At 46.6% G+C, this 13,541-nt stretch overlaps 1 protein-coding gene across 2 annotated transcripts in view; it reads left to right on the forward strand.

Annotated features, from left to right (window-relative positions):
• NCOA7 (nuclear receptor coactivator 7) overlaps nt 1-13,541 on the forward strand; it is a 123,013-nt gene that overhangs the window by 47,033 nt on the left and 62,439 nt on the right. For both annotated transcript variants that reach the window (XM_025209004.1, XM_006027722.3), the window contains exon 4: nt 2,040-2,266. In XM_025209004.1, the coding sequence (XP_025064789.1) occupies nt 2,040-2,266 (227 nt within the window). The remainder of the gene's footprint in view (nt 1-2,039; nt 2,267-13,541) is intronic.

The raw sequence follows: 13,541 nt of genomic DNA on the forward strand, positions 1-13,541 counted from the left end.
CTCCCCCCCCCCCCCCCCCCTCCCCCAGGCAGGGGGAGGCTCTGCTCCGTGCTGTGGGGAGCTCTTCCCCCTCCTCCTCCACTCGGAGGGGCAGCGGGAGCACAGAGCGCTGCCTGACAGCAGGAGCAGGCGGGGATGTCAGGGCGCTCATGCCCTGGGCAGGTGCAACACTGGCCAGCACTGCATGGCAGGAGGGAGAGCAGCTGGCCTTATCCCAGCAGCTCTCGCTATGGGTATAAAGCAGGCTCCACTCTCTCCCCCAACACAGCGCTGGCTGGAGCCGTGCCTGCACCGAGCACGAGTGCCCTGATGAACCCGCCTGCTCCTGCTGCCCGGCAGCGGGGGCTGTATGCCATGTGTGGAGTATGTGGGGGTCCCTACACCCCCCACCCTTCTTCATACTCCCCACCCTGCTCAGCTGAGGAGGAGGAGGAGTCCCTATTCAGTGCCTCACAGAGTCCCCCTCCCTGGCCTGGGAGGAGGAGCAGGGGGAAGAGTCCCCCCAGCATGGACCAGAGCTCCCTCCCCACTCTGTGGGACAACCAACCCAGCATGGCCCCCTTAAAGTGAAGGGGGACAGGGAGAAGGGTTAATTCCTCCCTCTGTCCTTTCCCTGCAGCAGGGGATCTGGCAGCTCCAGGGGCCACTGCTGCAGCCCTCTCCCCTCTGCTCCCCGAAGACCGGCTGATCCCTTCTGTGGTGGGGGAAGGAAGAAAGAATTAACCCTCTCCCTGCCCACTTTGCCCGGCATGGCCCCGTTAAGGCAGTCTCTCTGCTAGGGCCTGTCCCTGCTCTGGTTAGAGAGCAGAGGGGAAGGGTCATCCCTGCAGATGGAGCAGAGAGCCCTGCCCAGCCCAGAGAGCGTGCTGGGATGCTGGGGCTGTCTGGTTTATATTAAACCAGCAAGGGGTCTGGGACAGACATTGCATAAACTGATTTGAGCCAAATCAGTTAAATCTTGTATACTACATTCAGCCAGATTTATATCAAACCAGTTTTGGCTGTTTTGAAACTGGTTTATGTGTGCTGAATGTCTGTTCTGTTACAGGTTTATCACTTAAACCGGTTTATGTGTAATGCCTGTCCCTAGCCACATTGAGCATGTGAAGCAGCTGCATCTCTCTCCTTTCGGATATGTTTTTTTAGGCCCTGGTCACACATTGCACTTAAGGCACGTCTTAAGTTGTAACCCAGCCACACGTTAAAGCAATTAATGACATCATAAAATAAGGAATATGCCACAAAGTTATTCCCCCAAAATGTGTAATAACTTCAGGGCTGGTTCCTATGATGCCATTAATTGAATGTGTGACCGGGTGCACCCGCATGATTGGAAGCCGTTAGCTGAAGGGGGCATCCCAGGCATAGGAGCTTGCTATGTGCCAGTGCAGGGGAAGCCCAGGATCATGTAGGTAGTAATAGTCCTAACAGATATTAGTCACGTTGCTTAATGCACTCCTCAAAGGCACCCTGATTCTACGGTGATGAGGGCAGTTTAAGAACATGCCGAGAATGCAGTACGAGTGGCCATTGATAAATAACCTTGAACAAAATGGAATTAAAATAACAAGTGTTATGTCAAAACAAATTACCTCATGAAGCAGAGACTATTGACTTTGAATTTATAACTTCAGCTGTTGTGTTATAATACATAAAGATTTTGACTTGTGATTTTATACTATGCCTCATCTTGAAAACATTATCTATGCCTTGTTGTTTCCACTCCTTAGTGTTTCTGTGTGTAGAGGAGAATATGCTTTTGGAGAACAACAATGTGACCTTTTAGTCTCATGATGTCTGATGATATTTTTTTTTAAAGTTCAAGAGAAGATGCCCTTGAAATGATGTTGTTGATGACTGAACAATATAGCCTAAGATACTGTTTGGTTAATTACTGAGCTGCTGATGTACCCGAGAAGCATGCATATATAACATTCCAGTGAATATCCGTATGGGATAGTTAATTCATTTGGAGAAATAAGATTCTTAATTCCGTTCTTAGTCAAGGGCTGCATCTCACTGTTCTGTTTGGTTCCTAGGTTAAAAAAGAAAAAGCAAACCAAACAAAATGCAGAAGCTGCTTCCAAGACTCAGGCTGGGAAAGATGATGCAAGTAAAGTCATCTTGGAGCAAATCAGTTCTTCTGAAGACAGCTGCAAGCTTGCTGTGGAAAAGGAGTGTCCCCCTGACAAAGAGAAGAAAAGGAAAAAATATAATCAACTAAAAGATATCAGACGCACAGAGCTCAAGAGATATTATCATACTGGTAAGTTATATTATTGGCAGTATAGTATTTTGGCACGACATTATTTTGTTAACTTGTTTATCTTTTTCTAATATGTTTTTTCAGGATGCCTTTAAAAGGCTATAAAGTTGAAATCTATTCAAAGCTAAAATAAGTTACAGTAGTTAGAAATGTTGCACCTGCTTGTTACTCCTAGCAGTTCTCTTGATTTTAAGATTTTTTTTTCCCTTTCTTGTTGCCATGTGAATTACCCACACAAGGAGAGGAACTTAATGGCCATAGCAGCACGAAATAAACAGATTGGGGGTTGCACAGGGGAGGGGAAGGAATACATTTTTCCCTTTATTTCTTTTCTGTTGCAGAAAGCCAAATTGGTGTTTTTAATTACAATAGGTTAAATTTCAGACAAATGTGTCTTTAAAGTTGACAATCTTGTTTAATATTTTAAGGGTCTTTTGGCATGTATTTGGCAAAAATTTCATATTTTTGGTATCCTGTTGTACTTGCTGCCACAAACCCAAGTGTATTAGGCAGAATCAACCCACTGTGTAGGGTTGATCTGGCACCGAGATGACAGAGATTTACGTTGGCAAACACTAGCTACTATAGTGATGTGTAGTCCTGATGAAGTGAAGGTAAGCTTGTGCAGAAACATTGCAGGGTCAGAATTGGCACATAGGCCACCATCTGTAGTTCTGGATTGTACTTTGTAATATGTTCAAAGGCATGTAGAGATAAAGCATAGATTTAAATAAAATGTAAAATACATATACACAATAAATTGTGACCCACCTGTGTGTGTGCTTTGAGTAAACGATCACTGATGACCTGCATTCTCCTAAGCACCCTCATTAAGAGAAGGGATCCCCCAAAAGCTAGCACCATTTGACAAGTATATGCAGACCAGTCTACAGTCTGAGAATTGCTGTCTCCTGTTTTTCTTCTATGGTAATATGTGACTTATTAAAAAAGTCAAAGAGACCCTATGCTGTAAACTTCAATTGCTTGTTAGTAAGTTTACTTGTGTGAGTAAAATCACTTTATCCTAAGTGTTTGCAGGATTGGACCCAGAGTAAATAACACTCAGGAAGTCAGAAATGAATATTGTGTTTCTCTTACCTTAAGCACTGTTTCTGATCAACAGCATAATTTGAAATACAATATTTACCTTAATCCAAGACAACTCTGAATTTAAGATGATCCCCCAATAATGATATTCATTAGTTATAATTTTTCATACATAGAGTGTAATTGTTGAAGGGTCACTTTAACTTTGTATGCCCCCCACCTTGCTTCAGGAGGAACAGGTGGTGGGGGAGGCAAGGAAGGCAGTAGGGAGATGAGGCAGAGAGGTCAAGCAGCCTGACCTCTGCTGCCTTTCCTATCCCCTCCAACCATTCCTTCCCCCTCTGCCCCCTACTGCCTGCTCCCGCAGCTCCCTGCCTCTGCTCCCTGCCCTTCTCCCTGCCTAGTCCTTCCTGCCACCTGCTTTCCTTATCACTTCTGTCCCTGTCCCCCTTCTGTCCCCCTCCCCCCGACACACACTTATTCTCTGGCTCCAGCCTCACTTCAGCTTGGGGCACAGGGCACATAATTGCTCTGGCCCCAGCTTGTCCCAGTAGCAGCAATGATGGCAGCAGCTCAGGCCCAGCTGGAGCTGTCATCACTGCAACAGCTGTTGCTTAACTGGGCTGGGGCTGGAGAAGCCACTTGTTCCATGTCGCAGATTGGAGTGGGGCTGGAGTGAGGAGTTAGGCAGCTGCTGTGGTTCCAGGTCCCCAGGTTGGTTCCAGAGCTGACTGACCCCAACCCCTCACCTCATACTCAAATATAAGAAGAGCCGCCCCCCCCCAGTGTTAAATGGGGAGGGGGGATGTGGATCTCATCTTGGATTCAAATAAACATGGTATTTTTTTCTAGTATAAGAACACAAATATTTGGATTGTGGAATTATCTGTAAACTGCTTCTGTTTGTATATTACTTGCAAATATTCGGGCAAATGTTTTTATAACTGACAATTCTTTGAGTGACAGAAAGGTGGGAACTGGTAGTTAGTGAAACTTGCTATACCTAAAATGTTTTAGACAAAAGCCTGCATCATTGAGACCTTTTCTCTAAGGAGACTTGTTTAATAAAGATTGAACACTTTGAGAATTTTGAGTGTTGTGAGGAGGCTGGAATTATTTTTGTACTTTAAAAGTTTTTTTGTGAAACATCTTAATGGTTGGAATTTCCCTGAAAAAAAAATTGACAAAATGATATCAACAAGAGCAATCACTAAGAGTGAGGTAATAACACTTCTCCCTTCCACCATTCCTTTTGCCTTTGCCTCTGCCTCCCATTGTTCTCACTAGGATGGTCTTTGCATGCTGGTTCTTCCCAGCAAAGAATCTGCTTCATCAGTCTTTATGAAGAGAGCTGTTGGCATCTGAACTGAGAACCCAAATGTTTAAAGTAGATTGGATTCTGCAGAAATGTGAATATTCTGGCAGTGGCAGATAAATATAAAATATTACTTTTGTAATCAATTTAAATACAAAAATGCTTAATGTAATTGATAGCTATATGTATAAAGATGATCTCCCAATAATTGTGTGTATATTCACTTCACACGTGCACGCACGCACACACACACTTGCATTAAACTAAATGTAATATCAAGACAGACAAATTTTATATATGTATATAAATCTGTCTGTCTTGATATTGTATTCAGTTTATTTTACACTAGACCAGGGGTCGATAATGTTTTTGGTCAGAGTGCCAAAAACACCCCATCCTCAACCAATGCCTTGACTTGGTGTGCCAGGGACAGACAGGGCCAGGGTGGTGCAGCTGGGGGGGGGGGAGGGAGGAGAGGAAGCTGTGAGGAATCTGATCCTCATTGCTGGTGGTGGGTGCCTGGACACCTCCAGGCAGACAGCGGAGTAGGGGCTGGAGTTGCAGTGCCCTGGCCCTTTCCGTGACATGTCCTGAGGTGCACATGGAGCTGCCCCTGGCCGTGGAGCCCAGGCTCGCAGCAGACAGGCTGCAAACAGCTGCACCCAGGTCCGGAGCGGGAGCCCTGGCTCTGTTTCATGGCCAGTGGTGGCTGTACGCGCGCCTCAGCGCACGTGGTGGGGAAGGCACCGGGGCAGCACAACCCCAGCCCCTCCTCTGCCAGCAATGAGCTGGGCAGGGGCTCTGCAGACTTCAGTGCAGTCACTTGCAGCCTCTCAGCTGCCTGCCACAGCTGGCCTTGGCTCTGAGCAGGCCCTGCCACCTTCCACGGAACTTGGGCTGCTCGCAGCAGGCAGGCTGCAAACAGCTGCACCGAGGTTGGCTCAGCCTGAACCTGACTCGTTGCTGCCAGGTGGCAGCTGCAGTTGGACAGTGGGGAGGGGCCAGGGTTGCACTGCCCCAGCCTCTTGCCTGCCATGCACCCTTAGGCGTGTGTGCAGCTGCTGCCAGTGCTGGGGCTCCAGAGCCCACTGCAGTTGTTTGCAGCCTCTTGACTGCCTGCCATATATGTCCAGAGCTGCCGGTGGTTGCTTCCTGTTGTGGAGTCCAGGCTGCTTGCAGCAGGGCGTGCCTGGGCTCCATGGCCAGCAGCAGCTGCCCCAAGCCTGGGCCAGCTGTGCAATGCTCTGCCATGCTCCGCCCCAGCTCCCCCAACCCACATGTCTGGATCAGGGCTGCTCCTCCCCCTGCCAGCAGATGGATCAAGGTCAGGCTATGTACCAGCCCTGCCTGCAGGATTGAGTCCACTGGCTGGATCTTCCTGATGGACACACTTGGCACTGCCCATCCAGCCTATGGGGCAAAGAGGTTGGGGACCACTGGCCCAAAACATCAAGAGCAACCTAATTACCACAGGTAATGCAGGGTGATGAGGACACTATTAGTGTCTTGCTGCTGCAAAGACCATAGTAGTTTGTTAAAATACACTCGAGAGCCAAGCATACCATGCCTTCGGCTACAGTGGAAGGCAACCCCGCCCCCCCCCACACACACACACAATCTACAGGCTGTCCTTGGACTTACGACACAATTGGTTCCTGAAAACTGCCTCTTAAGTAGAAACAGTGTAACTCGGAACCAATTTTCTCAGAAGAAACCATGTTATAAATGGGGGATTAGTTCCTGAATGAAGTCCCAATACCCTATTTTCACCAAAAATACCCCAGAATTTTGTACTCAGTCAATTATAGATGAGTTATATAGCTACACTAATGTATTTATATTGTAAATAGCAATCACATTGATTTTGAAGGACTTCTTTGAGGTGGCTTTGCTGGACTTTTTGAAAGGCTGTTGGTTGGACTTTGTGAAGGGTTCTTGGCTGGAGTTTTCTCAGGAGTCTTGACTGCAGGTTTTTCTGGAGTCTTGTGTGCTTTTTTAAAGAAAGTGTCCAAGGAAATTTGGACAGATGTTTTCCAGGGAGATGAGCAACGAACTTGTTCGTTGAGCGGTGCATCTTGCATTGGATCACTGGCGTGGCGTTACATCGGATCAAGTGTTGTAAAGTCGAAACTGACATCATAAAATCGAAACAAGGTGTCAATTTATAAAGGTTGTAAGTGGGAAACGTTGTAAGTGAAGGACTGCCTGTATGCTGATCTGACTGTGGGGTAAAATTCCTTCCTGATCCTAAATGTGATGATTGGTCTAACCCTGAGTAGAGAAGCAAAACTCTTTAAACAGGAACCTTTGGGTTTTTTTAGCAGGAGAATCGACACATGTCAGACAAATCCCCAGATCTAGATACAGCTAACACCTGGTGATTCTTGAGGAAGGCAAAAAGAAACTTTGACACCTATAGCAACAGGAATGGGAAAAAATCTGTCCTGGGCCTGTGGCAAAGCCTAGAAGCCTGAGAAAAAAACAGTTCAGTTCATAGATTCTAAGGCCGGAAGGGACGTCAGAAGATCATCGGGTCCAGCCTCCTACGCCAAGTAGGAAAGATAACTGAAGGTCAGGTGACCGCAGCAGACTGTCTAGTCTCCTCTTGAATATTTCCAGGGTAGGTGTTTGCACCACCTCTGGAGGGAGCTTATTCCATAGTCTGGACACCCTATGAAGAAGTTTTTCCTAATGTTGAGCCTGAATCGTTCTTCCAGGAGTTTGTGGCCATTACTCCTGGTTTTCCCCTCGAGTGCCCTGGTGAACAGTTGCTCACTGAGCCCTTGATGTACTCCCCTAGTGTAGCAGTAAACTGCTACCAGGTCCCCTCCCAGTCTTCAGGCTGAAGAGTCCCAGATCACTTAGCCTTTTCTCATATGGCTTGCCTTTTTAAGATTGATCATATGGGTGGCTCTTCTTTGGACTCTCTCGAGCTGGTCCACATCCTTGTTAAAGTGTTGTACCCAGAACTGGACACAGTAATCCAGCTGCAGTCTCACCAGTGCTGAGTAAAACAGAATCACCTCCTTAGCTTTGCTGGAGATGCATCAGTTGATGCATGCCAGAGTATTTTTTGCCCTACTGGCTAGAGCATTGCACTGCCAGCTCATATTCATACTGTGGTCTATTATTACCCTCAGGTCCCTTTCATTCATGGTGCCTGTCAGTTTGGTGCCGCAAAGCTTGTAGGTGTGTTGCTTGTCCCAAGGTGGAGCACTTTACATTTCTCTACGTTGGACTTTGTCAGATTCAGACCTGGCCAACTTGCTAGTCTGTCTAGGTCTGCCTGTATTTGTAGCCTATCTTCAAGCATGACCATGCTTCCCAATAACTTGGTGTCATCCATGAACTTGGCCAGTGAGTTCTTCACCCCCACATCCAAATTGTTAATAAAGATGTTGAAAAGTACTGGACTGAACACCGACCCAGCAGGACACCACTGCCCACTTCTTGCCAGGATGACAGATCCGTTCACTACGACTCTGGGTCCTATCCTGCAGCCAGTTTCTCACCCACCTGACTGTCTTGGAGTTAAGCTCACAATCCTCCAGTTTTCTTGCAAGGACATTGTGAGATACTAGATCAAAGGCCTTTTGGAAGTCAAGGTATGCAATGTCAACCTGCTCTCTCATGTCCAGGTGGCGAGTTTCCTGGTCATAGAAAGAGATGAGGTTGGTAAGGCAAGACCTGCCTGCAACGAAGCCATGCTGGCTGCCATTCAGAATCTTACCTTGTGCAAGCTTATTGCAGATAGACTCCTTGATGAACTTTTCTAGGATTTTCCCTAGGATGGAAGTTAGACTGATTGGCCTATAGTTACCTGGGTCGTCCTACCTGTCCTTCCTGTGGATGGGCACAACATTGGCCCACTTCCAGTCCTCAGGGACTTCTCCAGAGCACCACAAGTTTTGGAAGGGTTTCACCAGAGGATCTGCAATAACTTCGGCCAGCTCCTTCAGTTGTGGAAGGGGAAGTCGGCAAATGTGGAACAAGCATGCTAGCTCAATATTTTGGTAAAACAATTGCAATGAAATAGCTAAAAAATGTAATAGATTTCATAGATACTAGGGTCAGAAGGGACCTCAACAGATAATTGAGTCCGACCCCCCTGCCTAGGCCAGAAAGAGTGCTGGGGTCAGATGACCCTAGCCAGATGCCTATCCAGCCTTCTCTTAAAGACCCTCAAGGTAGAGGAGAGCACCACCTCCCTTGGAAGCCCATTCCAAATTTTGACCACCCTTACCGTAAAGAAGTTTTTCCTGATATCTAACCTAAATCTGCTCTGTCAATTTGTGACCATTGTTCCTTGTTACCCCAGAGGTGCCCTGGTGAACAGAACATCTTTGATCCCTTGCTGTGTCCCCCTAATGAATTTGTAGGCAGCCACAAGATCACCTCTTAGCCTTCTCTTCTGTAGGCTGAAGAAGTCCAGGGCCTCACTCTCTCCTCATAGGGCTTGTCTTGCCCTAACCATACAAGTGGCCCTCCTCTGGACTCTGTCGAGTCTATCAACATCCTTCTTGAAGTACGGTACCCAAAACTGGATGCACTACTCCAACTGCGGTCTGACCGATGTTGCATAGAGGGGAAGTATCACCTCCTTGGATCTATTTGTCATGAATCTGCTGATGCATGATAAAGTGCTGTTAGCTTTGCTGATGTTTTTGTCACACTGATGACTCATGTTCATCTTGGAGTCCACTATGATGCCAAGATCCCGTTCTGCTTCTGTGCTGCTGAGAGGGTCACTTCCCAACCAGTAGGTGTGCTGGATATTTCTGCACCCTAAGTGCAGTACTCTGTACTTGTCCTTGTACTGCATCCTATTGTGTACTGCCACTTTTCTAAACTGTCCAGGTCTGCCTGCAATTGTTCCTTACCCTCCGGAGTGTGCATTTCACCCCACAATTTAGTATTGTCTGCAAACTTGGACAGAGTACACTTCACACCCACATCCAAATCACTGATGAAGATATTGAAGAGTACAGGTCCGAGGACCAAACTCTGCAGGACCCCGCTACCCACATCCTTCCAGGTTGATACCGACCCATCTACTACCACTCTCTGGGTGCAACCCCCGCAAGCCAATTTGCCACCCACTGGATTGTGTAAACATCTATGTCACAGCCTCTTAATTTATGTATGAGAATAGGATTAGATACTGTATCGAAGGCCTTGCTAACGTCCAAGAAAACATCCACCTCTACTCCTGCGTCTAAGCATTTTGTGACCCTGTCATAAAATGAAACCAGATTGGTCAGGCATGATCTACCTGCTACGAATCCATGCTGGTTTCCCTGCTGCATTATTTTTCCCACTAGACTCCCACAAATATGATCCTTCATAATCTTTTCAAAGACCTTTCCAAGGATGGAGGTGAGACTGACTGGCCTATAGTTACTTGGTTGCTCCTTCCTCCCCTTCTTGAAAATAGGGACCACATTGGCCCTTTTCCAGTCTTCCAGGACCTGACCTGAGCGCCACGAGCGCTCAAACAGCTGTGCCAGTGGTCCTGCTATGACACTGGCCAATTCCTTCAGTACCCTCAGATCCAGCTCATCTGGGCCTGCTGACTTGAACGCATCCAGTCCATCCAAATGACTCTGCACCAAGTCGGTGTCAACACTTAGTAGGCTGGTGTCCCTCTGATGCCCATCTAAGAACCCATTAGGAGACTTATCGTGACCCCTGTTCAGGAACACCGAAGCAAAAAACTCATTGAATAGCTCAGCCTTGTCCCCCCTGTCTGTCACTGATTGCTCCTCCTTGTTCAGTTAGGGGTCCTATGCTGCCCTGCACCTTCCTTTTCCTCCCTACATACCTAAAAAAAAGACTTTTTGTTGTCTTTAATTTGTGTTGCCAGCCTCAGCTCTGTAGTTGCTTTGGCTTTTCTAACTGCCTCCCTGCAAGTGCAGGCCAAATAGGTATACTCCTCCTTGGTAGCTTTCCCCTGCTTCCACTGCCTATATGCTTTCTTTTTTGCCCTTAGGCTCCCCTGGATTTCTCTGTTTATCCAAGGAAGTTTTTTGGCTCCTTTCCCCCTTTTCCCTCGTACTGGGATAGTCTCCCTCTGTGCCCAAAGGATCGCTTCCTTTAGGAACGACCACCCTTCCTGGACTCCCATCTCTCCAATACTCTTATCCTGCAGTGTGTCATTGACTAGACTCCTAAGCACACTAAAGTTAGCCTTCCTAAATTCGAGCACTTCCACCCTACTACAGTAAAAGCTCCGTTATCTGGCACCTTACAAGCCAGCATGTTCTATTAACCAGCATGCCGGCTTGTAAGGTAAAATGAAACCGGAAGTGCCCACTGTGGCACTTCCCGTTTCTCCAAGCCCCCACAGGCCGGGGGAAAGCAGCCTGCGTTGCTGAGCCCCCATGGCTCAGGGCATAGCAGGCTGCACGGGGCCTGCCTCCCTGTCCTGCAGGGCCTGCAGAAAGGTCGGTGATGCTGCGGGAGGGGTGGCGATGCCCCAGACACAGCAGGAGAAGCGGCGGCCCGAACAGGCAAGGACGTCTGTTCCAGCCGCTCAGTTAACTGGTATATCTAGTTATCTGGCATCCACCATTCCCGGGGGATGCTGGATAACACAGCTTTTACTGTAGTTATCTTGCCTGCCCTACGCCGTATGGTGAATTTGATTGATTGGTGGTCACTGTCCCCAAGGTGACCATGAATCTGCAGCTCCCCTACCAGGTCCTCCCCCATAGCCAACACCAAGTCTAGTAAGGCATTCCCCCTAGTGTGACCATATTATTGTATTATGATTATCATCTTGATGTTACAAAGTTAGCCCACTAAACCCCGGGGGGAAGGGGGCGGGGGCTGCGAAATTCACACCTCTGAATCCGTTTTTAACTCGGCAAGCTCAAGCAGATGTCAAAATGTTACTTATACTAGTGTAACAGCCATTTAACTTTATCTCCAGGACCATAAGAGCTAGGCACTTTTTTAAAGTGTTTATTAGATTTTAGAGTACAGGTATGCATAAAGGGTGAATCCAGTAATTCTGCAGTAGTAGAATACAAACGCCCTGCTTTTAGGAGGAAGTTTATTGCCAAATCTATAAGTCCTCTAAACTGGTTAGATCTTTTTTAAAGCGTGGTCATGCTCCCTTTGCACACAGGCTGTTGGGGAATATCTGTGCATGGGCTTTATTCTGTCACTTTTTTCCAACTATGGTTTTGAGCAGTATTATAGACAAGCCCCGAGGTACTCAGACCAAGACCAGTACCTTACGCTTCCTTGTTCATCAGTCTCCATTTCTAATGTTAGGTGCATTTGCATGTGTGGTGTTGCTGCTGTTGCTGGTGCTGCTAGTCTTTGGAATATCTGTATAATTCTGACACTTTTTCATTTTAATGCTCTCAGTGCGTTTCTGGGATTATTTAGAAAATGTTATTAAGAAAACTTTCCAACCCTGTTGAAAAGAAAATATGTTAGATGTGTTCAGAGCACTGCAGTTTGTCTCATCTATGTGCCGATATGATGACAGTGCATGCATAATTTATTATACGGCTTAATGGAAGTTTTAACACAAGCTGCTTTAATGGTCCAGAAAGGTCATGTCGGTTAGCAGAACTAAGACCCTTATTGTCCTAATAATTTGCTTTTCGTATTTCACAGGGTCATAAATCCTTATTTATTGTTATAGAGGAAAAAAGAAGAATATGCATCTTGTTGTAACTCATTCCTTAAATGTCATGTCTCTTCATTACAAACTCATAAATCTGTGTGCCTTTGTCAATTTATAAATGCTGACCGTGACTTCCTTTTTCTTTCTCTTTGAATGTCATTTCCCCTTGATAGATTTATGGAATGTGTGCTATTTCATGTCAGTGGTTCTGCTAACTCAGGAAATTCCCATTTCTCATTTTAGGATGGTTTCAATCTAAATTCCTAAGGGTATGGAAATGCATGGTAAATGACATGATGGACCAGGTTTGAAGGAAGGAATTTATTTTTAATTTGGCCCTGAAGCAGTTCTAAATGGGGCTTGGAGACGAGAAATCCTGTAATAGAGGTGACAAATTTCCAGCCCCCAAAGTCGTATCATTTGGCCTATGAGGCTCCTAGAAGGGCTGAGAATTTGGGGGTGGGAGAAGTGGGGGTAAGATTTGGCTGTGACCCACAGGGTTCCTCATAGTCTGGATCCAGTCCATGAAGAGCCCCACAAATCCAGATGCAGCCCCAGGGGACCAGGGAGTTTGTCCCCACCCCTGCTCTAATAGAAGGAATTAAATCCTGAATTTGTGCTCCCTTTTGTTACTGTCTGAGGCCAGTAGGTGGCATCTCAGAACCAAAAAGGGATAGCTGGTTGCACCTTTTAACTGTTGCAAATTTTTAAATCAGAAAATGGTAAAGTCCTAACAGGACTAACAGCTCCTCTAGGGCTAACAGCTCCTCTACAGCATTTCCTTCTCCAAGCAGGATTTAATTACAATGCATTTCCTTGTGTGTGGATTGGTTTAGTTTTAAATGTTCCAAGCTATGGAGGAGTTTCTGTTATTTCCCTTGGGTAATGATTACGCATCTTCTAATGGATCCCACTTCCATGGTTTCTTCCTTGTTGTTTATTCCTGCTTTCTTTTTTCATGTAAATGGCAGTCCTCCAGGCTGGTCCTTTGGATCTGAAGTAGTGCCATACAAAACTCCCCACTTTGACATCTAAATCAAACTGCTTTGGTTACTGAGCCCAGTTTTCTTGCATTTACAGTGATGTAGCCAGCTTATGTCAGTCTGCAGTACATCCATACTTCTACAGTAGATAGCTGTTTTACCAATGAAGCAATGATCTCTGTGCCTGCTCCCCAGCACATGCTTCAACACCAGAAATGAGACAGTGAGGCTATCTTGGGGGGGGGGTGTCTTAATCCCTGGACAGCTGCAGGTCGGCTGACAGTCTGCAGC

Source organism: Alligator sinensis, unplaced genomic scaffold (genome assembly GCF_000455745.1).
Source record: "Alligator sinensis unplaced genomic scaffold, ASM45574v1 scaffold257_1, whole genome shotgun sequence".
Classification (NCBI taxonomy): Eukaryota; Metazoa; Chordata; order Crocodylia; family Alligatoridae; genus Alligator; species Alligator sinensis.